Below are 23,484 nucleotides of genomic sequence, written 5' to 3'. Positions count from 1 at the left end.
CTTTACCTGCAGTGTTGATAGTGCACCCACTGATGTTCAGCTTGAACTCATTGACCTGCAGTCTGATTCACTACTGAAAGAGCACTTTAAGTCAGCATCACTGCTAGAGTTCTACTCTGCTCTCCAGGAGGAGAACTTTCCAAACATGAGGAGACATGCTCAGAAGATGTTGGTTCTCTTTGGATCCACCTATATGTAAACAGACATTCTCAGTCATGAGGTTTACCAAGTCCAGGTACAGATCCTTTCTCACTGATGAACATCTGGCAGCTGTGCTTCGCATCTCCACCTCAGACATGCAACCTGACTTTGATGGACTTGTTAAAGCTCAACAGAGACTGGATTTATCACACTGAATGAAAAAAAAAGAGCTGAAGAACACTAAAATGTGGAAATATAACAAGTGAAATGTTATATTTTGTTTTGCACAGTTCTGAAAACATTAAATGTTTAATATAGGCATGTAAAGTAAAAAAGGCTACTGGGACACTTTTCGTTACACAGTTCAGTGACATGTCTTGTTTATTTTGGCTATAAGATGATGTGATGTCTTTAGAAAGCTAAGAAAATCCTTGTTTCAATAGTATATGAAACTCAAAATAATAACTTTGTTTGTATAGCACTTTTTCATACATGCCCTTTGTTATTAATGTTTCACATTTTGTTCATCATTTTGGAAATAAATTCTATTTGAATAAATGATATTTTTGGAAGCTAACCTCACCTTTTAATTGCCAAATAATAACATACACTCTTACCAGGGGTCAAAACAATGCCATTTACTGCTTTTTTTTTTTTATATTTTTTTTATTATTGCAAAACAAAAAATTATTAAAAGTCAGTACTCAACACACAATGCATAATGAAACTTTCAGTAAAGGTGGTTATAATATATGCAAGTACAGAAACAGGATAAAACAAAAATAGTCTATAATAACATTTTAGCCGTATACAGTGTATATCCAGCGAAATTACAATTATATAAATGTTAGTATATAATATACCCCTAATACCTATTTTCTAAAACCCTACACACATATGCTCCAGCTCAAACCCCCCCCTCCCAGACCCCCTCTTGGATAGTACCTCCATTATCCCTCACTCCTAACCAGACACCACCTTTATAAGCTAGCTTTTATTCTCTCCACCACTTCTAACCACATTGACATTTTGGATTCATTGAGCCCCAGAATTCTTGCTGTAGATATTTCTTGATATATCACATCAAGATATGTAAGAAACCACACTTTTCGGCACATTTTTTCCGGTTGAAACCAACGTGATGCGATCAGTTTTTTAGCTACTGTGATACCCGATAAAACCAATCTTTTTAGTTGTGGATTCACTGCAAACTCAAAAACATCATTCAATAGTAATACCGCGGGGTGTACAGGTATATTCCAAAATACGAGTGTTGATAATTGTTGGGATACATCTTTCCAGAATGCCTTAACTGGTGGGCAGTCCCAATACATGTGCATAAATGTTCCTTCGTCCCCATTTGTACATTGGGAGCATTTGGAGTCTTGTATAAGCCCCATTTTGCACAGCCTTATAGGAGTCAAGTATGTCCTGTGAATATAGTTCAGATTGATTTGTTGATGATCCGGGTTCCTTGATGTAAGTCGGACATTTGCCCAGGCTCCTTGCCAATCAAAGTCATATTCCAGGTCTGGTATATCCCTCCTCCAGACAGTGTCTATTTGAAGGGTTTCATACGAGGACGTTAGTAATTGATAATAAAAACTTGATACAAAACCTCCCAATGTATCTCTTTCATAGAAAAATGTACTGCTTTTTATATAGAAATAAAATGTATATTATGCATAATTGAGTTTGGAATTTTGGCCCGGCCCTCCAACATATTTTCAGTTGCTCATTCGGCCCCCCGGGAAAAATAATTGCCCACCCCTGATGTAGACCAAAAAGAATATCCCAATTATCTGATTGCGAGTCCCAGTATTGGTGTCGATCGTGTCGCCAACATAATCCACTACACATCATGCACCGGGAGCAATTCACGCTTCTCAATCCGATCTGGACAACCGGTCCCCTTGCCCGACCAATAGAAATCCGACCAGAGACTTCTGATCGACCCACAGGCCAAGATATCATGTTTCAAAGGGTGCTCGATACTGCCACCTGGGTGGATGCGGCCGGTATTGCACATTGGCTTTCTCAGAATGATTCTCCATGTTAACCCAGATGTCCGTGTGCCTGTAATGAATGGAAATATCGAATAAAACAAATAACGATGAAAACCCGACTATACTCTGGTTTGGCACCCAAGCTTTGGCGAGTTAACTCGACTATCATCGGGTCTGGCGTCCAAAGTGTTAAATCAACGCTTGCACTCTATAGCCTTTGTATTTGACTTGTTTTCTATTGAATACAAATGTGTGTGTGTGTGCGTGTGCGTGTGTGTACTGTAGCTGTCCAGCTCCATCGACCTGTGGGGAGTGTACATGAACTTCAGCCACAGGCGTCTGGAGCCGTGGGAGAACATCATGCCCTCATTTAGATACGACAAGACGCTGCCCTTCTTCCAGATGCTGGTTCCAACCACAGACACCGTCCGCTACGGCTACCTGATGGAGAGGCTGCTGTCTGTAAAACAGTCTGTGCTCTTCACAGGCGGCACAGGTGTAGGGAAGGTAGGGACACACGCACGCACACACACACATGCACACACACACACATACGTGCACACACACACACACACACACACACACACACACACACACACACACACACACACACACACACACACACACACACACACACACACACACACACACACTAAGACAAGACATACCACATTATATTGTGCTGACACACAAAGCACAAAGCATAAGCATATTAACAAGAAAATTGTTAATAGCAGAATTGTGTGTGTGTGTGTGTGTGTGTGTGTGTGTGTGTGTGTGTGTGTGTGTGCGTGCGTGCACGGCATACAGTCTGTGGTGGCTCGAGGCCTGCTGAACAGTATCCAGGAGCAGGCAGGCTACATCCCTGTCTACATCAACTTCTCGGCCCAGACATCATCAACAAGCACACAGGAGATCATCGAGTCTAAACTGGAGAAGAAGAGGAAGAATACACTGGGTAGGAGGAGGGAGGAGACAGAATGAATGCTGCCTAATGGCCCTGTGTTGTATATAGAGATCATCCATCCATCCATTAATTTGTAATTTACTCTTGTCCTCATTCAATCCATCTGCTTGCCTTCTCTTTAGTGATGGGGTACAAGTAATCCAATCCAATTGTTTCATCACCAGCTACTCCAATAGTGAAATACTAACTGACATTTGCATATTGCTTTTTTATTGTGTGAGTATGGAACATGGGTGGGGGAAAGTTCACTCAGTTAGATTTGCTCACCTGAATCTTGGAGTTTTACAGCTGATCCCTTGTGGTCGCTCTATCAATATGTGACCAGACACAAACTCTGGGTCCTTTAGATTTAGAAGGTTCTTCACTTTTTTTTACAGGATATGAAAGTCCAGATTGATACCTTCAAAATAAGCCATCACTTGTACAAATCGGGTGGATACTTTTCAATCTATGTCTTAGATGTGCCATCCAGACAAATCTTCACAACTACTAAATCACTCCAAACACCCACCCTTCCCTTGCCCCTTCTGACTGCTGTTAAACCATCCTCCTCTCCCTCTGTCCATCAATCATCTCCTCCCTCTTTCTCCTCCCTCTTTCTCCTCTCTCCTTCTCTCTCCTTCCCCTTATCAATCTTCTCCTTCTTTATCCATCCCTCTCCCTCCCTCCATTTATCAACCTGTCCTCTCTCGTCCTCCTTCTCACCCCAAATCAAATCAAATTTAGTCAAGAAGAAACATCACAATAAGTCAAGAACAAAACAAAAACACCATAAAGTCCAAAGAAATTCAAATAAATGCAAAATAAATAAATGCAACACTCCCAGACATATCCCATGCGAAGGTAAGGAAAAACTCACTAAAACCTAGCAATAGGAAAAAATGCACCACATGCAATGTGGAGGAGAGAAACCTTAGAAGGGCCATTCAAGGGGGGGGATACCCCTTCTTAGATGTCGGTGATAGTAGTGTTGCAATAAAACAGGCGAACAGTTGGTAAGCAATATCATGCACTCATATGTGTAGTGAAACACCGATAAGTGCATGCGATAGCAACTGAACATTTTGAAAGATTAAAGATAGAGCTGATAGCGGATCTATTTGAGGCAAAGGGGCGGCGCAGAGAGGGTCGCATCCTCCCGGTCATCACCCCCTTACAGTATTTATCATTCTTATCCTCTTCTCCCTCCCGCTAGGTGCTCCCGTCAATAAGAAGGTGGTGGTCTTCGTGGACGACCTGAACATGCCTAAGCTGGACTGCTACGGTTCCCAGCCTCCGATAGAGCTGCTGCGTCAGTTCCAGGACTTCCAAGGCTTCTACGACCGAGACAAGTTCTACTGGAAGACGATCCAGGTATATAGACCTATATATCAAGCCCCACCCTCTTTTCTCAAGCCTCCAATCACAACTGTAGCTTCGAGCAATGTCCCTTTTAATTGCCTTGCTAGGGGGAAGCGGCTTCGGTCCGCTTTCCTGATTGCTGTTCTATTAGCAAACACTGCAACAGGAAATAAACATGGAATTAAGAATATTTATGTTTGATGTTTGAATCAGATACACATACATAGTCATGTTGGCATGCATATGTGCTCACACACACACACACACACACACACACACGCACGCATGCACGCACGCACGCACTCACGCACGCACACACACACACACACACACATACACACACATACACACACACACACACACAAACGGACCCAATTTCATGACATAATCATCAACACAGCCACTGTTGTATACACACACACACACACACACACACACACACACACACACACACACACACACACACACACACACACACACACACACACTTGAGATACTTTATTTATGTCCACATAAATACAAAGTGTATTAACACTTTCTGCGCCATCCACGTATATATATATACGAATTTGCTTGCCAACTGTTCAGCGCCAACAAACATATATACGTTTTTGGATTGTTGTTGCTTTTTTTCTATTTTAATATTCTATTCAATGTCACGGACCTGTATGTTGCCGTTAAAAGGCATACTGAGACCCCAAGGGTGCAGTACCGGCCAGATCCTGCTAGGTGGCAGTATCGAGAGTGCAGTAAACCCTGTTCCAGACCGTGTGTTACATTTAAATCCCACCGGGCGGAGATTTTTAGTCCAGGGAAGCCTAGAGGTTCACTCGATCACATTGAAACGTGTCCAGGACACTCAATGCATGTGTTGTGCCGGATTATGTCGTGGACCAGATGGACACCAATACTGGAAATCATGATCAAACAATTGGAATATTATTTTTGGAATACCCCCGATCAAAGGTAAGGACTATCTGACGTCAATTCCAGCTTGATCGTACAATGTTTTCATATCGATTCAGCTGGTCAGCGTGTGTGGTGTTCAATACGAATGCCGTTACTGGCCATCAAAGCATAAAAAAACTACCCCCCCCCCCCTTTCATGCATTCATGATGAAACATAATACCTATTATATACATTTGATTTGGAAATAGTAGTGTGTCCAGGCAAGAAACGCCAACGCTTATAGTAGAATTCACTTAGCGCCCTATAACTCAGCTTTTCAGGAATGATCCCAGATCACTCCTAAACTACAATATTCACCACGGGATAACGCGCAAATGTATGCATGGAAACAATATCTCTTTTTTGCATGTTCGACGGAAGAAAGTCACTGTCAAATGACCATAGTATTGTCTCCATAGCTATAATATAGAATATAGATATAGCTCTACAAACAAGGTGACACACCCCTATCTTTAAAGCGTGGCCTAGCTAGAATGGGACAAGACTAATCCCTGGTGCTGAATGAGTTAAGGACATACACACTAACAGTGCAATTAGCTCATTTGGAGTCATTCAATTACGTTTGTGACTGTGCAGCATTCATCGTACACATACAATATTGACACAGATGATGTTTCAAAAACAGATACAATGGCATTTCCGTAAAACTATACTCTATGCCATATAGAGTGTGTACTTTTTGTACCCATAGAGTCTATGGGTACAAAAAGCAACGCCGTCTCCAATTACTGTAGACCGGCTACCAATAATAGCAGATATAGAGCAATACCTTGTTAACTGTTTAGCCTTTCTCTTGGACATGTGGGCCATCTGAAGGCCACACACACACACACACACACACACACACACACACACACACACACACACACACACACACACACACACACACACACACACACACACACACACACACACACACACACACACACACACGCATGCGCACACACAACAAAAACACAAAACATACCCACACAAACATCACATTACATCTAACAGCCAGCAGAGACCCAGCAGGTGATGTGTGAAGTCACTGCTGAATTTCAACTACTGTATTGTATCAGCAGCAGAGGGCTGGTTAAATACCAGTGGGGCTGCTGTTTTCTTAAAGGGGACATGCATTGCTATTCCTTTCACTATTTGGGCAACTTTACACAATTCCTGTGAGTCTATGGAACACATCTGTAAAGTTTTTTTTTTTTTTAAATGCATTGTTTTATATTTTTAATCAAGTACTCAAAAGCAAAAAATTTCTACCTCAAGATTTCAAGCTGTTTGTGCTGAGCTCCGCCCATAAGCGCTTTGAGTGACAGTCACCCACACAGTCTGTGACTGGCAGACAGAGAGAGAGATAGAGAGATTGAGGGGGATACTAATAAATTTCGCCGTGGGGGGGCATAATCCCACGAGACAATGCCTTGGTAACTTGTTTCAAATGACAATATATACCTCTGTGAATATTATTGCACGGATCGGAATATGGGTGTGCGTGTGGGAGCGTGTGCAAAGATATTTTGACAGTGATATGGAGTGCTCCCGACTGCGGGAGAAGACCCATCCCCGCGGCGCACACACATTTACACACACTCCTGTGCCGCGGTCCCTCTCTCTCTCCCTCTCTCTCTCTATATATCTCTCTCTCCCTCTCTATCTCACTCGTTCTCTGCTGTCTGTCAGCACCCTCTGTTTGAGGAAGTAATTCCACTGCTCTGTTGTTGACCGAATTGTGGGCGGTGACTACAACCAGTGCCTTATTCACGTCAGCAAAACAGTCAAATCAGAATGGCTTAGTTGAGTGAGGGAAAATCTCGTGAACTCGAGACTAGACTGATGAGTCAATATGATAATTAGAGACACAGACCACATTGATATGATCCTATTGCTAGGAAACAATGCTAAACTCTGGAAAAGGCCATTTATAAGACAGGACCTTTAAGTATGCTGATCTGCTGCCATGGGCCTGTCACTCCTGTTCACAGCAAATAGGCCCGAACGCAGAAGTGTTTTATTATTCAGCCAGAGCACTTGTCGTCTGCGGTAGAGCATTTCAGACACTCTTTCTTCCATATGAAAGTGGAAGTTTACCTTTTTTTTAAAGATTTATTTTTTGGCGTTTTATCGCTTTATTGCTACTGGGCAGTCCAGTAGAGAGAGACAGAGGAGGAATGGGAGACAGAGTGGGGGGAAGACATTCAGTAAATAACGACGGGTTCGGGAGTCAAACCCGGGTCGGCCGTGTCGCGGCTGAGCGCGATATGTGGTTCGCCACTGGGGCGCCCTGAAGTTTACCTTTTAAGCTCCTTTGTTGCGCTTGAGCACAGTCGGCAGCATCGAGTTATAATTGGTTTTGCAGTTGGAATGTAAACGCTTGTCCATTCATATAAGGAGCCTATTCATCTTGTATGGGGGTGTGTGTGGGTGGGGGCATATGTGTGTAAACCTGTAATCCATTTGCCCTCCATACTTGCAGGAAGTTAATTTGTCACTTTTTATCCGGATTACACACGTAAAGTCACTGAGGTGAATGATTGTTGGCTTGATTGCCTGTAATTGATTGTGCATGTGTGTGTGGGGGGAGGGGGGGGGGGGTCTGCGTGCACACATGAGCATGACATTGTGTAGGTGCGGGATTAGACATATCGTCTGGCAGACAGATAGACGATCATGTCCACTAGACATGATTTGGCTTATACTGAAACAATATATACCTACCTTCACACAGTCAGGCAAGGACACACACGCACACACACACAAACAAACACACACACACTGCATACAAAAAACATTGAAGAAGCATATGGGACACACACACGCACACACACACACACATGCATGCATAGTCAAATACAAGTATAAAATACATACTGGAAATTAAGAATTGACCTGCTCTTTTAGGCATACACATATAATACATCATATTTGTTTCCTGCTGTTTTATTACTGTCTTTAAAGGGCTCTAGTGGGCTCATTTTAAACTAGCGCAAAGATACTGGTATCATATGAATCTAGAGCTCTTGAGGAATCCAAAAGGTTTTAGTAAACTTTATACAACAGGTAGTTCTGACCACGCATTGTGATTGGTCGAGAGCGTTCTAAACAGTGAGTATATTCATGATACACTCAGTTAAATCATCATGAATATACCACTGCGCTGGTTTTAGAATGTTGCAGAAAGTTTCAACTGCCATTCATCAAACGGAAACTGTCAACATGACCTACTCCGCGGACAACATTACGTTTGATTTAACGTACCCGTTAACCATAAACGAGAGTGGATAGATAAAGAGGACCAGCCTACATACACCACCAAGTCGACGGCCTGTCGTCCAACTACCGGAACTGTCCAAGGTGCTGATACCCCAAGGCTGACTTTCTCCGACTTTTGCTTGCATTAGCCTAATATTAGTTTGTGTTGCCAAGCTTGTTGATAGCCTACTCCATTTGAAATGTCATAGTCTTATCTAAATGTCACTGTCTATCTGTATGTCATGTATGTCATATATGTCCTGATGAATTGAAAATGGGGGACCCTGATGTAAACAAGACAAAAGTCTTTCTCTGGTCTGCATCCCCTTAACAATTGTGTGTATTGAGCTGTACTGTATTGTACCCATTCTGCAATCTGTTAATAAAGTTTTCAATCAATCAATCAATCAATCAATCAATCAATAGCAACGAGAAATCTTTAGGAAAAAAATGTCTATGCCAAGTTCACTGAAATCGATATAAAATACCCTAGAATTGTCTGTATTCATCCTATATTTTTCCCAATGGTGCAACCTGCTGTATAAAAGCAATAATACACAAATATACAAATGCCATGGGCATGGCCATGTTCAAAGTAAGTAAGTCAAACTTTATTTCTATATGACCCTTCCCTTAGAGTGCTTCACAAGTTTAAAAACAAAAAATAACAGGACAATTCATAAAAACATTACAAGAACATACAATATAAAGACAGGCAAGGACAAAACCAGGAAAACTAAATCAACAATTTAAGTATGTACGTGGCCAAACGCCAACCTGAACACGTGGGTTTTCAGCTTAGTCCACAGAGGGGGAGGCTCCTTTTTTTTTTGATCCACTTTTTTCTCCTCTTTTTTTTCTATTTTTCTCCCATCCCAATTTAGCCGTGCCAATTCTCCCCTCCCCTGTCTTGAACGTTGCTCGCATATGCGCCCCACTGGTCGGTTGTAGGGAGGATAGAAGCCTTGCATCACATGTCCCCTCCGATACATGTGGAGGCAGCCTGTCACATCTTTTCACCTGCCAGCGCGGACTCTCATTTGGCGAGGTGTAACGTATGGGAGGCTCACACTACCCCCGCTATTTTCCTGTCTCTGCTGTGCAGGCGTCCCCCAACCGACCTGTAGGAGTCGCTGTCCACAACGTCCAGATTACCACCCATCGACTTCCACCCGCTAACTGCCAATTGAGTTAGTATGACGGCCGGCCCAAGCCGGAGGCAACGCCGACAGCCGGATTTGAACCCGGTGTCTCTTGCATTGGTGACGAGCGCAATGTCCGCTGCGCCACCCAGCCGCCTAGAGGGGGAGGCTCTTAAGTCCTGGGGGAGCTCATTCACATTTGAGGTGAGCGCGTTCTACTACTTTTTTCACTTGAGCTCATTCCAGAGCCTTGGGGCGACCGCTTCAAAAGCTTGGTCCCCCTTAGTCTTTAACCTGGTTCGGGCACCACCAGGAGGCCCTGATCAGAGGACCTCAAGGACCGGCTGGTTTTATAGCGGTGGATAAGGTCCGAGATGTAAGCGGGGGCTTGACTGTGGACGGCTCTGTAAGTGAAAACTAAGACCTTGAACTGGATGCTGAACCGGACAGGAAGCCAGTGCAGGGAGGCTAGGATTGGTGTGATGTGACAGGATTTCTTTGACCTGTTATTTATTTATTTTGCACCATTTCAGCAAAACAGTAAAAACATTGACCATGACAGAAAGTGTATAAAGGTGCTGAGTAGAGGCAAGAGACCCAGATGGGCCTATACGGGGCCTCAACTCATTAAATCATTGGATAAAAAACAAAAGTAAAGTGAAATAAGTTCATAAAACAATTTTCATAATATTAACGCATTCCCTGCCAACACCGATTTTATACGCGTTTGTCCGCCAATCGTTGAACGCCAACCACGTATATATACGTTATTTGATCGTTATTTATTTTATTCGCTATTTCCATTCGTTATCCATCCAGGCAGCCTGTGTTACCATAGGCCAGGGGTTGGCAATAGGCCGCGTGTATATTATTTTCCCTAACGCACTTTCACTTCCGCGTTCGGGTACCGGGCCGCGTGTAGTCTTTTACCAGCAAAAATGTGTTAAAAAAAACAAAACAAACATCTTTGGATAGCTTCTTTGCAAAGGGGAAATGCCAGAAGAGGAGCCTACGACCTCCAAGACACATAAAGCTTCTTTTAATAAACAGGAGTCATACTTAAAATACGGGTTTATCGCAACAGGTGACTCTTCTGTGCCGACGTCCTCTCTGCATAATATGTGGCGACAAGATAGCAAACGAGGCAATGATGACAACTGTGTTCAAGTTGACAGATAAAGTAGCTGCATTCAACGCCAATCTGGAATTGGAGGGCGGCGAGTGAACATTTACATGTTTCAAACATTAGCAGGGATTTTGGAGGACTGAAACAAGCCCAGGGCAGTTATGGTGAGTCGTGTTTTCATGCATTCTGTTCTGCTTATGCACTCGCCGCGGTGCTGCATGAAAATCAAATGCCCATCCTACTGATCTGCTGTTCATGTGTTGCTTATGCACTCGCCGCGGTGCTGCATGAAAATCAAATGCCCATCCTACTGATCTGCTGTTCATGTGTTACTTATGCACTCGCCGCGGTGCTGCATTTTTCACTATCATTATATTAAATTAGCCATTGTTTTTGGTTCTGGCCCGCCATTCAATGGCTTGGGGAAAAATTGGCCCGCGGGCAAACCTAATTGCCGACCCCTGCCATACGGAATGAGTCTGAGATCGCAAAAGTCCAATACCGCCGCCTGGTGGTATGCGGCCGATGTTGCACCTCCTTTGAGACTCTGTATGGGGCTGTGCGTCGATGAAATTCCTACGGGCTGACATTTCTAGTAACCTGGATCAAGGGCTTTACCCGATCGCAATGAATAGGTTTCGGGACCCCCGATTCATTATGCTGTGGTGGGTTATGTCGTGAGCCAAATGGACATACGATCTACCAGATGCCCATCAAATAATTGGAATATTCTTCTTGGAATCCCACCGGCCACAGGTAAGAGCAATTTAACGTCAATTTCAGCTTGATTGTGCCTTGTTTTCATAGCCATCGCCCTGATCAGCGTATGGGGTTGTACTAACGAATGCCGTTATTGACAATCAATTAATCAGAAATGACCCCCGCCCCCCTCCCTAGGGATGGGTACCGAATTCTGTAATTTTAAGGGTACCTACCAAAACACGTCGGTCCTACCTTGTATCGATTCACGTGAAATCCAACAGTGCCCATTTTTGGTAATAAAATTAAAAAAAAAATTAAAGTCTGATGACATCACGTTTTGTTTACGTTTTGTCTTGGTACAGTGGGCATGTTGTTAGAAAGTGTAGCTCAGTTTCCAACTCTGCTCTGACATGGCTGTTAGCCTAGCCACAGAGCGGCTTTAGAGGAGAGGCTCCGACAAAGACATGCAGCCAATGAGACACTGGCTCTGTTCATGGTCACGAATGGATTCCAGCTTCATTTATTTACTACAGATGACAAACGTGTTGTTTCTGTTTTTCTTTTTGACACACTTGCGCCACACGGAACAACTGATCACTACAGCCCAGCATCATATTACTGTAGCCAGTCTCTTGAAACACTACTATCTACAAACTTCCACTCCTCTCGAAACTTTCTTTCGAAACTTTTCCTAGTGGCTCGGGTGTGCATATTTTGTAATACAATATATTTGGGCTGTCCCCGACTAAGGATTTGGATGGTCGACTATGACTGGCCAAAATGTGCCGTTAGTCGACTATTGGTCAAAGAAAAGAAATATATATATATATAATATTTTTTATATTCTTTTTTTTTATCATTCCATTTGGGCTGTGGGGGGTGCTTAACACTTTGATCGCCGGGGTTAAATTCATAATTTATGAATGAAGTTCCCCTTCTTTGCAGGGCTATAACTTTTTTAATTGTATTGCTAAATTGACATTACTATGGCCCATTCAACGTCCTATATCTATTGTTCAGGGTGTAGCAACGTTATACTTTTTCATTCACATATTCATACTAAAATACGGTCTAAAGTATAAGTATGTTTTTATCGTTTTCTGCAGCTTTCTCCAGAACTTGATTTATAACCCTAAATGCATTATATTGATGATCAAATACAGTTTGGTAGGAATCTGTGCGAGATAAAAATGTTCAACTGGACGTGCTTCTAGGAGTTACTACGTATGATCTGATGTTGACCGGATGGGGGGTGGGGGGGGTCGTTTATAATTCCGTGGGCAACGTTATATCATTCATCTAGTGTGGGTGATATGATCATTAGAGCAGTTAGTATCGAAGACATTAAAAAATAACGCTGAAACTCACTGTAGCTTCCTCGCGACGTTGGGAGATGAGCGTGGAACAGAAATGTTTCTATTATGGGATGTCAAAATATCCGATCCATTTCCAGGTTGTATAATAGTATATACGTCCAAATCATGTTTTTTTATCGAGTTATTTGCAACCGATCGACATCCATTGTGTCAAGATGGAGTCCTGCTAATGATAGCGAGTGCCCGGACGAAATATGGGTGAGCACCACTTCATCCGCATCACTTCCTGTTTGGGCGAGCGGCCGATCGGCCACCAGATGGCGCTCTAGAACCGTAGGAGAATTGAAAGGGGCTCACCAGTACATATAATGTCTCCGGGCAGGGCCGCCTGGGAGAAATGCGAGGCCCTGTGCAAGATTTAAACGCGAGGCCCCCCCCCCCCCCCCCCCCCCCCCCCCAAAAGGTATATATATATATATATTTTTTTTTTCATACAGTCAACATATTCTTAAATAATAGCGCTGCCCGAGGCTGGGCATGATACAGTCAACATATAGCAAGAGAGAGAGCGAGAGAGAGCTCCCGTTCTACAGTCAATATACAGTGTACAGAGAGAGAGAGAGAGAGAGAGAGAGAGAGAGAGACACATTGGAAATAAATTGAAATGCTATTTGGCCCTAAACAGAGAGTACACAGTGGCAGAATACCTGAGCACTGTGACTGAAGATCCTTGACTAGGTACAGACTCAGCGAGCACAGCCTAGCCATCGAGAAAGGCCGCCATAGGCAGACTGTGTGTGTTAGAAAGAGAGAGAGAGAGAGAGAGAGAGAGAGCATGTGTGTTTGTGTGTTAGAGAGAGAGAGCATGTCTGTGTGTCATGTGTGTGTGTGTTAGAGAGAGAGCATGTATGAGAGAGATAAGCAAAGATGAGCCCCTAAAGGATATTCAACTTTTAATGGAAGAACAAAACAGAAGGAAAAGATAACTTCACAAAGGCAACATGAATATACATAGATCCAAAAGGACAAAGATCAACACTTAAATCCAAAGAGAAGAGGGTCTATACCAGAGAAAACAAAGTAGCAAGGAGCCAATGGCCGACATCAGCTAAATAGGCTAACTGCAAATAGAGTAGCCAGGTACTGACACCAGGCCACACACAGCTTTGGCCAACGCTACCCAAGCTACACAAACGACCAAGACAATTCACACACAGCACATGTCGTATCTCCAAATGTTGTGAAGTAACATATGTTTTGCCTGGAAAAAAACATCGTTATTAACAAAACATTCGGGAGGGGAAGGAAGGAAGAGTGGGGTAATGTCCAATGGACATCTTACCTGCACCAAGGAACGCAGGGCGAAAGGCCGCAACACAGGTCTCCACGTTGACGAAAGGCCTCTCGCTGGCGGGACAAAAAGAAGCTATGGCCGGAGCCTTGTCATGGTGCAGGCCCGACTACATCTTCTGTCAAAGATGATGTCGTAGTCAGAGTGCCAGGGCCTGCTATTCTCACGGCTAATGTCAATGGTCGTAGCACAAGCTAACAGCTAACTCTAGGCTAACTGATAGCATCAAGCTAACGTTCCCAGCCGAGCGAAAACGAGCAGCTAACGTCGTAGCTAAACAGCTAACTGGCTAACAGTTAGCTCAACCCGGCTATCGCTAACCATTAGCTAACGCAGAAGCAAGCTATGCGGCTACCACTGAAAAACTGTACAACGTGAGAAAAGCAATACAGGCCAACACTTCAGACAGCCGCTGTGTTTTCCTCTTCTCATACGAAGAGAGAAGGGAAAAAGAAGGCAATACACGTCCCACTACAGAGTGGTGTTTACCATAGCCGTGCCGGCAACAAGTCCCTCGTGGACTATAGCCGACTTGAGCATGGAGATATTCTCATAATGAAACACCAAGCTCACCTCCCTCGCACCAGGTGCTGACACCAGGCCACACACCGTTAGCTACTAGTACTACAACAGCTAGTCGGCCCGTTCTGCTCCCGAGAGAGAGAGAGAGAGAGAGAGAGAGAGAGAGAGAGAGAGAGAGAGAGAGAGAGAGAGAGAGAGAGATATCCACGGCGGGAATAGAATAGAGTGCATTAAAAACTCACCAAACGTCCAAGAGGATGGAGACAACCGCGTGTAGTTGACGAAGTTCATCTGCCGAACGACCGTCCTCTTCATCTTGGCATAACAATGCTGCACGCGCTGTCTCTAGGTTAGCTAACGCTAGTTAGCCTTTAGCTAAGCTAGCTACTAGCCGACATCATCATGGCTATATCCCGACTGAACCACACGTTAGCACTCAATATTATAACGTAGCTAAAGCTAACTAGCTGTCCCTGTCTTTAGCCGGGATGGCTAGCCTGACTGAACTGTCTAACATGCAACAACTTTCATCTTCAGTCCATCTGCCGAACGAGGTCCTCTTCATCTTGGCTGGCATAACCTCCAATGCTGCACGCGCGAAATAGTCAGACGCTAGTGATGGGTCGGTCATGAGCGACTCGTTCATAAGAGCCGATTCATTGCCGTGAGCGTGAGTCGAATCGCTCACGTCTGGCAATGAGTCGGTTCCCCCCAGGAGCCAGGAACAAGTCAGACACATTCTACAAACATGTCTAATGTGAAATATATAAGCATATAAGCAAAACTAGATTTTAGGTCTGTGATGAAAAAGGGCCTCGCGGGAAGGGGGGCATCGAAAAAAAAATAAAAAAAAAATAAAAAAATTAAATAAAAAAAATAATAAATACATTTTTATTTTTTTTATTTTTTTTTGTGCGAGGCCCCCATTCCCGCGAGGCCCCCCTTCCCGCGCGGCCCTGTCTCCGGGGGATAAATATGATTTAGATCACAGATTTTTGAAATATTGATATCAAAGACGCTGTCCAGCGTCTTCGGCAGAATAAGCATGGCGGGGAAAGACGCTGCACAGCGTCTCCGGCGATTAAAGTGTTAATGTCTGAAGGAATCGACTGAAGGCTTCTTGTCCTCTGCAAAAGCATGCAATTGGTCCGCTGATGGATACATCTTGATATTTGTCTAGTCTAGTGTGTTCATTAGATTGGTGAAATCCTCTTTCAGTGCCTCTGTGCCTGTTTTCGTAGGCAGTTAGCCTCTGGTATGCGTGCCATTAGCATTAGCCACGCGTCTAGGCCTATTTTCTTTTGGAAAGAATGATAAAAAATTTAAAATAAAAGATAAGAGATTAGAGATGTTGGCTAGTCGACTACGGCTCCTTTCGACCGATTAGTCGACTAATAGACTATATCGAATTAAAGCCCCATTTGTTGCCTGTGGATAGCCCTTTCAGGTGACAAAATCCATTGAGCGGTTCTCAAGTTACATGCCGGTATTTGAGGCTTGTGCAAAGTACACGGTATTGCGCAAAATACCACTCCTGACTAGGCGCAGTATTTGCGTCAATCTAGATCCGATCTCGAAAATGATTGTGGATTGTTGTAGCCAATGAGTGTGGCTTCCAATGATACCCCATGTGGGGATGTGTGAATCAGGAATCTAGGTGAAAAACTAAATTATTTAACACAAAGCCAAATTAATTGAAGTCTATGAGAAAACTGAGTTCTTCTTTGTACACAGTTTACCAAAATCACTCCTAATCACTCATTTCTGAATGGATCTGTAATGGATCTTGTAAGCCATTCCACCGTCTGGGGAAATACTACCTCTGGACTACTAACTACTACAGAAAAACTTGAGTGACAAGTTTTTCTACAACTCAAGTTCAGACCTATGTTACTCTATTACATTAGCACTAAAAGTGAATTTCTGGAAACAGAAACTTCAGAAGGTCATCTTTCAAAAGAGACCAGGCTCATGCATGTGCTATAAGTATAACGTATGTTGTTTTGGTTTGCAAAAAAAATATACAGTCCTCAAAAACGAAAACTAAAATGGCCATTGCAGGTTAACACTTTGGTTGCCTTGGGTTAAATTCATGATATACCATAGGTTGCTGGCTCTATTTGTCTATGGAGAAGTACTATATAAAAGAAGCAGTGAAGCCAGACCAGCACTCTCAGGTTCAAAATTTAATGGCAGCCTGAAACAAACATGTTTCGGAAATATGTATTCCTTCTTCAGTGTTATAGCATAGGCAAGCTATAACACTGAAGAAGGAATACATATTTCCGAAACATGTTTGTTTCAGGCTGCCATTAAATTTTGAACCTGAGAGTGCTGGTCTGGCTTCACTGCTTCTTTTATATAATACTTAATGGGATTTCAGCACCCAGTGTCGTATCTTGAGAGCGCGGTCTAACTTGACATTCTATGGAGAAGTACCCCTTCTTTGCATGGCTATAACTTTTTAAATTCTATTGCTACATTGCCATTATTAGGGCCCATTCAAAGTCCTATATGTATTGTTCATTGTGTAGCAACGTTAAACTTTTTCATTCACATATTCATAGTAAAGTATGGTCTAAGTATGTTTTCATCTCTTTCTGCAGATTTCTCCAGAACGTGATCTATAGCCCCAAATGCATTATATTGATGATGCAATACAGTTTTATGGCAATCAGCGCGATATAAAAAATTCCAACTAGACGTACTTCTAGAAGTTACTACACGTCATCTGATGTTGACCGGATGGGCTAGGGGGCGTTTATAATTCCGTGGGCAGCGTTATACCAATCATCTAATGTGGGTCAAATGTTGATAATAGCAGTTAGTATCGAAGACGGTAACGTTACACGCTAAAACTCACCCCAGTCTCCGCGCGCCGTTGGGCGATCATCGTAGAGTAGAAATCTTATCATTATGGGATGTAGATTTACCCGGTCCATCTCCAGCTTGTATAATGGTATATACGTCCAAATCATGTTGTTTATCGAGTTATTGGCAATCGATCACTGTGTATTGTGACGAGCTAGAATGCCGGGACCTATAGCGAGTGCCCGGAAGTAATACGGACGTCCAGCACAACCTCTATGCCACTTCCTGTTTAAGCGATTGCGCCGATCGGCCACCAGATGGCGCTCCTGAACCGCCAGAGAGCTCAGTGGGTCCTCCTGGTGGATCTCAGGCCAGCGGAGGGGACATATGAATCCGATCGCAGATTTTTGAAATATTGATATAAGGACGCTGTAAAGCGTCCTCCGGCAACTTGAGCATGGCCGGCAATGACGTCTAAACGTTTCCTGGCAGCCAAAGTGTTAAGAGGTTAAATATATAGATGTGTATTTGACTATTTTTTTTATCAGCAGAATAGTTAATTGCTGCTAGAGTGGCTTGTTTACCCTTGTTTTATACTTGTTATGTATAGATATATAGATGTGTACCTTTTTAGTTAATTTGTAAAACATATTTTTTTAAATAAACATAACATTTATTTAAAGATATGTGTGTGACTGTGTATATATATATATATATATATATATATATATATATATATATATATATGTTGTTCTAAATAAATAATAATAATAATAATAACTATTTGTATAGCACCTTTCATACAGGGGATTGCAGTTCAAAGTGCTTTACATCAGTATAATAATAAAGTAATAATAATTCATTATTTATTTATTAAAGGGGAACTATCTTATAAATGGCCTTTTTGAGTGTTTAGCATTGTTTCCTAGCTATGTGAACTTATATTAATATGATCTATGTCTCAAAATTCTCATATTGGCGCATTCTTCCAATTCTCCTCTCACAATATTCACCCTCACTGAACTGAGTCATTTGAAAATGTGCCCTATATGTGATGTCATAAAGACACTGCTGCATGTTAATGTTCAGGTGAACCAGAACGTGCACAGTGGTTTAGGAGCCCAGGCTCAAAACAGCTCGAGATCTTGAGGTAGAAAAATGCTGTTTTTGAGGACTTGATTAGAAATACAAAACAATGAATAAAAAAAAGTATATATATTACAGAGGTGTTCCATAGACTCACAGGAATTGTGTAAAAGTGCCCAAATAGTGAAAGAAATAGTAAAATAGTTCCCCTTTAAATATTAAGATTGAAATTTTCTTTTACAACTGAGGTAGGTAGATACAATTTTTAGAGACTAAAGTACCGAAAAAAGGTACCGGTATCGATTCACAGGTACCGGTATCAGTTCAAATGTGAAAGGTACCCATCCCTACCGCCCCCCCCCCGCCCCTTTTATGCATGCATGATGGAACATAATACTGATCATATGCATTTGAATTTTTAAGTGTAGCGTGTGTAGGGACGAAACGCCAATGGATTTAATATAATACACGTATCGGGCTATTACTAGACTCCCAGGAATTACCCTAAACCGCTCTAAAACCATACTTATATTCACCACGGTATAAAACAGGAATTTCTTTTCCACATCTTGAACGATAGACACTCGATGTCAAATGCGCCATAGTATTGCATCCATAGCTATAATATAGAATATAGTTATAGCCCTGCAAACAAGGTGACCGACCCCATTGGTTTAATGCGTGGCAGCACATAGCCATATCCCGTTCCCAGCATGGCAGTCAATGAGTTAACCCTTTCTGTGCCAAAAACGAGTTAACTCGTTATTGCTGTCCAATCGTTGAGTGCCATTGTTATTTCTTTTATTTGCTATTTCCATTCATAATTCATCCAGCAAGGCTCTGCTCTGGCACTCTGTCTGAGATCGCAACGGCCCGATACCGCCGCCTGGTGATATTCGGCCGATGTTGCACTTACTTTCTGCAGGAAGCATGGCTCTGTGCGTTGGTGAATGTCGTCCGGGCGCAGTTATCTTGTAACGTGGATCCAGATGAACAGTCGAGTGCATTGAATCGCCTTCGAGACGCAAGAATCAATATGCTTTTGGAGTTTATGGCGTCGGCCAAACGGAAATACGATCTAGCAGATGGCAATCAAATAATTGGAATATTCTTTCTGCAGTCTCATCGGCTAGAGGTAAGAGCAATCTAACGATAGGTTATGTATATAACCTAGTTATATGAGTACTGGCTGAGCGTCCCGCTCAGCCTATCGAGATACCCCTTATCTCCTGTACCTATTGTACTCCATCACGAAAACAACTTGTACACCCACACCTGACCGGGTCCCGCCTCTATGGAGGCGTAGCCTATAAGACCATGACCATGGTCACCAACACACCCTTCCTCGCCAAAATCCCGTTCCAGTAAAAGATCCCTCAAAAGGGAACTCAGGGCCGCTTAAGAGCGGGACGCTCAGCCAGTACTCATAACTAGGTTATATACATAACCTATCGTTATATATTCGTATCTGGCTTATCGCGTCCCGCTCTTAAAGCCTATCGAGATATGGGTTAGAGCGGACGCAAGGCCCGACAGATGTACCCCTTGAGGACCCGTAAGCCCACATCAAGGGGTTCGAGGAGCCCTGTCACCCCATCCTTCCTAATGAAGGGGGGGCGCAGTCAACTCCACCTGAGTGCGAGCAAGAGGGAACTAGAACGCCTTGAACACACAGCACAGGCGGAACCACGTGTGACCTAACACACTGTGGCCCATACCCACACACTCCTGCTACCCTACAAAAAGACGGGAAGCAGGAAAGGCCACAGACCCCAGAACCGCCTGGGAGACAGAACCCCCGTGAGGTAAAACCTTACACAGGGGCCCGGGGAGGACCATGCAGCACAGATGGCCTCCACCGAGGCCCCACCCAGGAGAGCGGCAGAGGCACCACCCCACGAGTGGAGTGCGCCCTGACTCCCCCAGGGGGATCCTGCCCAGCCAACGTGTAGCAGAGGGCAATGCCCTCGCACAACCAATGGGACAGGCGCTGTTTCGACAGTGCCTTACCGGCACGAGAACCACCGTGACAGACAAAAGCTGAACGGTGACCCTGAGGTCCTGAGTACGGCTGAGGTAAATTCCCAAGCACGGACCGGACATGACAGGTGAAGGCCCGCATCTAACTCACTAGCGTGAGGAGGAGGACGAAACGCCTGAACCACAATATCCCGGGAGCGGAAGGAACTCTGGATATTCTTAGGCATGAAAGCAGGATTAGGTCGCAGAGTGGCACCGCAATCGGACGAAAGAAAGGCACTCTGGACGTACCGAGAGAGCACAAAGCACACCCACGTGTTCAGCGGAGGTGACGGCCAGCAAGAACGCGGTCTTGAACGACAGCTGTTCCAACGGCGCCTGCTCGATCAAACGGGGCCAAGGACAACCGACGAGGACCAATTGAAGATCCCAAGTCGGAGCCAAGGAGCGTTGCACCGGCTTAACGCGTCGAGGGCCAAGCAGGAAACGCTTTACAAGAGGGTGGCTGAACAAGACATCCCCTCAAATCCCTCATGATAGGAGGATATAGCTGCTGCATATACCCTCACCGTCGAAACCGACAGTCTACAAGGAGAGACTGGAGGTAACTAAGGACAGCATCCAGGGGGCAGGAGACTGGGTCCCGGCCCCCCGCCTTACACCACACTTGGAACATACGTCATCTGCCCGCGTAAAGCGCGACAGTGGAGGGAGCATGCGCATCCCGGATGATATCACCATCAGGATCAAGAACCTGCGCCCCTCAACGTACCCGTCCCAACAACTGACCTAACAGATGTACGGGGAAGAATCCCAGGCGGCACGGCATTGGTCCCAGACCTGCCTGGCTATGTCCGGACGTAATCCCCACCCGTCAGGATGAGGACCGCCCTGCGACAGTACACCTGTACCCACAGTCACCCTGCCGGGGATGTGGGGAGCCCTCAGGCCGCGCAGATGGAGGACGCCCATAGCCAGCCGCCCGCCGCCTGGTGCACTCCTCCATGTCTGTCGATATACGACACTGACGTCGTAATGTCCGTCCTGATCAACACCGTGTGAGGACCAGAAGGACCGCTTTCAATACCAACACATTGAACGTAGCGCAGACCGGGCAGCATGGTTTGCCAGCTGCCCCCTACTGCGTTGGCCCGACGCGTCACCAGCGAGGGAGGCGTCGGTGAAAAACGTGACGTGAGGCAGTCGTAACCGTCCTAGGACGGAACCTCCCGAGTGTGTTGACAACACGCTCTGAGAGGGATTCCCATAGCCCTCCAACCGTTGACTGGGAAGAGGAGTACTCTACTTCCAGTCTACAGCAAACCCCAGGCTGGTAGGGACCTGCCTGGTACGAGACCTGATGATCCACCTTGACCGCGAAGGACCAGCACGTCGTCAGGGCAGAATACACTCCGTAACCCCTGACGACGCAGAGGCCCCAGTGCGGCCTCCACGCACTTGGTGAAGATGCGGGGAGCCAGAGAAAAACCGAACGGCAGCCTCTGGTACTCATACGCTAACCCTGCAAAGGAAGCGTAGGTAAGCCCTAGGATGGAAGATCGGAGATGCGCATACGCATCCTACAGGTCTATGGAGGAGAACCAGACCCCCACCTGACAGTGTTCAACAGGTAGGAGACGATCCAAAAAATGCTGAACCTTCCCATGGGACAGGTCCAGCCTGGGTCTGACACCCCCCCTCCCGATTTCTCAGGCACCAGAGAACACTGGGAGGAGAACGCCACGACGATGGCTTGCTTCGTCCACAGAGATTGGATCTCGTTGACCAGAGCTGTCACTGCTGGAGACCCTGACAATAGGGTCTTTACCAAACCCGAAAACGGGTGGGGTTGTGTAAACACAAGTCCCCGCCTCAGCGTTCTCTCCATCCACCTTGACATATGGTACTGCCGTAGACATATGTGATGACACTCCCAACGCACCCGCCGCCATGTGGCGCAGGTCCGCCAGGAACTGTAGATAGTTGGCCCGGTCCCACCCGCTGTGCGTAGCCAACCCTGGACCCGCGCGAGCAGAGCGTTCTGTGTCGGGACATCTGACCCTGACACTACCCACGAGGCAATCGCACCCAAGGGGGGACCCCGACAGAAAGGGCCGGTTTGATACGGGGGGCTTTCTAGGTGAAAAAAGCCCCCCCACTGAACACCCCTCCAGAACATGCTGAGGAGTTGTTCTGCAGCCGGACATGCAAGGTGTGAGGACCCCATGGGTTCCTACACACCATAGCCCTGCAGTGATATTACTACCACCCAAATCACGCGTGCCTGCGAGACCACTGCCAATCTTTCAGGAGTGGGAGGGGTGGATGGAGTGCCCTCAAAAAAGGGCCGGGAAAAAAGAAAAAAAAAAAAGAAAAAAAAAAAAGGAGTGGGAGGCACCAACATGATACCTGGCCTGGCGAAGGCGAGGCCGGGGAAGCCCGCACTGTGTGCCTCAAAAGGTTTCGAGCCTCCCAAGCTCAGCCATCAACTGGGTGTCAGCCCCTGTCCCCATGAGAAGCGAAAAGTGGGGCCGCCCGCGCTTTAACGAAGGCACGCGGCCCGCAGCCAAAGGAAACAATCAGAGCCCACTTTTTCCGCTGGTGTTGGGGGAGGGAGTGATCGGAGAGCGGGCTGCTCGCGGCAGGACAGATCTACGTTTCTGTGACGTGTCCGGCACTCAATCGCTGGGCCACAGAAATGTAGATCTCCGTTTTCGGCAACCAAAGGGTTAAAAAGAGGAGCAGATTGTTCAAAGTGATTAGAAGTAATGGCAAGCCTT

The 23,484-nt window shown here is 45.0% G+C and overlaps 1 protein-coding gene across 1 annotated transcript in view; it reads left to right on the top strand.

Annotated features, from left to right (window-relative positions):
* The window catches only part of dnah6 (dynein, axonemal, heavy chain 6), a gene marked incomplete at both ends in the record, with an annotated part of 372,041 nt that overhangs the window by 107,028 nt on the left and 241,529 nt on the right, over positions 1–23,484 (top strand). Inside the window, 3 exon segments of the mRNA XM_084318285.1 lie at positions 2,433–2,654; positions 2,958–3,105; positions 4,310–4,467. Of these exon segments, the coding sequence (XP_084174411.1) occupies positions 2,433–2,654; positions 2,958–3,105; positions 4,310–4,467 (528 nt within the window).

This window comes from Notolepis coatsorum, assembly GCF_963971535.1.
Source record: "Notolepis coatsorum genome assembly, chromosome: 7".
Lineage (NCBI taxonomy): Eukaryota > Metazoa > Chordata > Actinopteri > Aulopiformes > Paralepididae > Notolepis > Notolepis coatsorum.
This window is presented reverse-complemented; position numbering and strand designations above follow the sequence as displayed.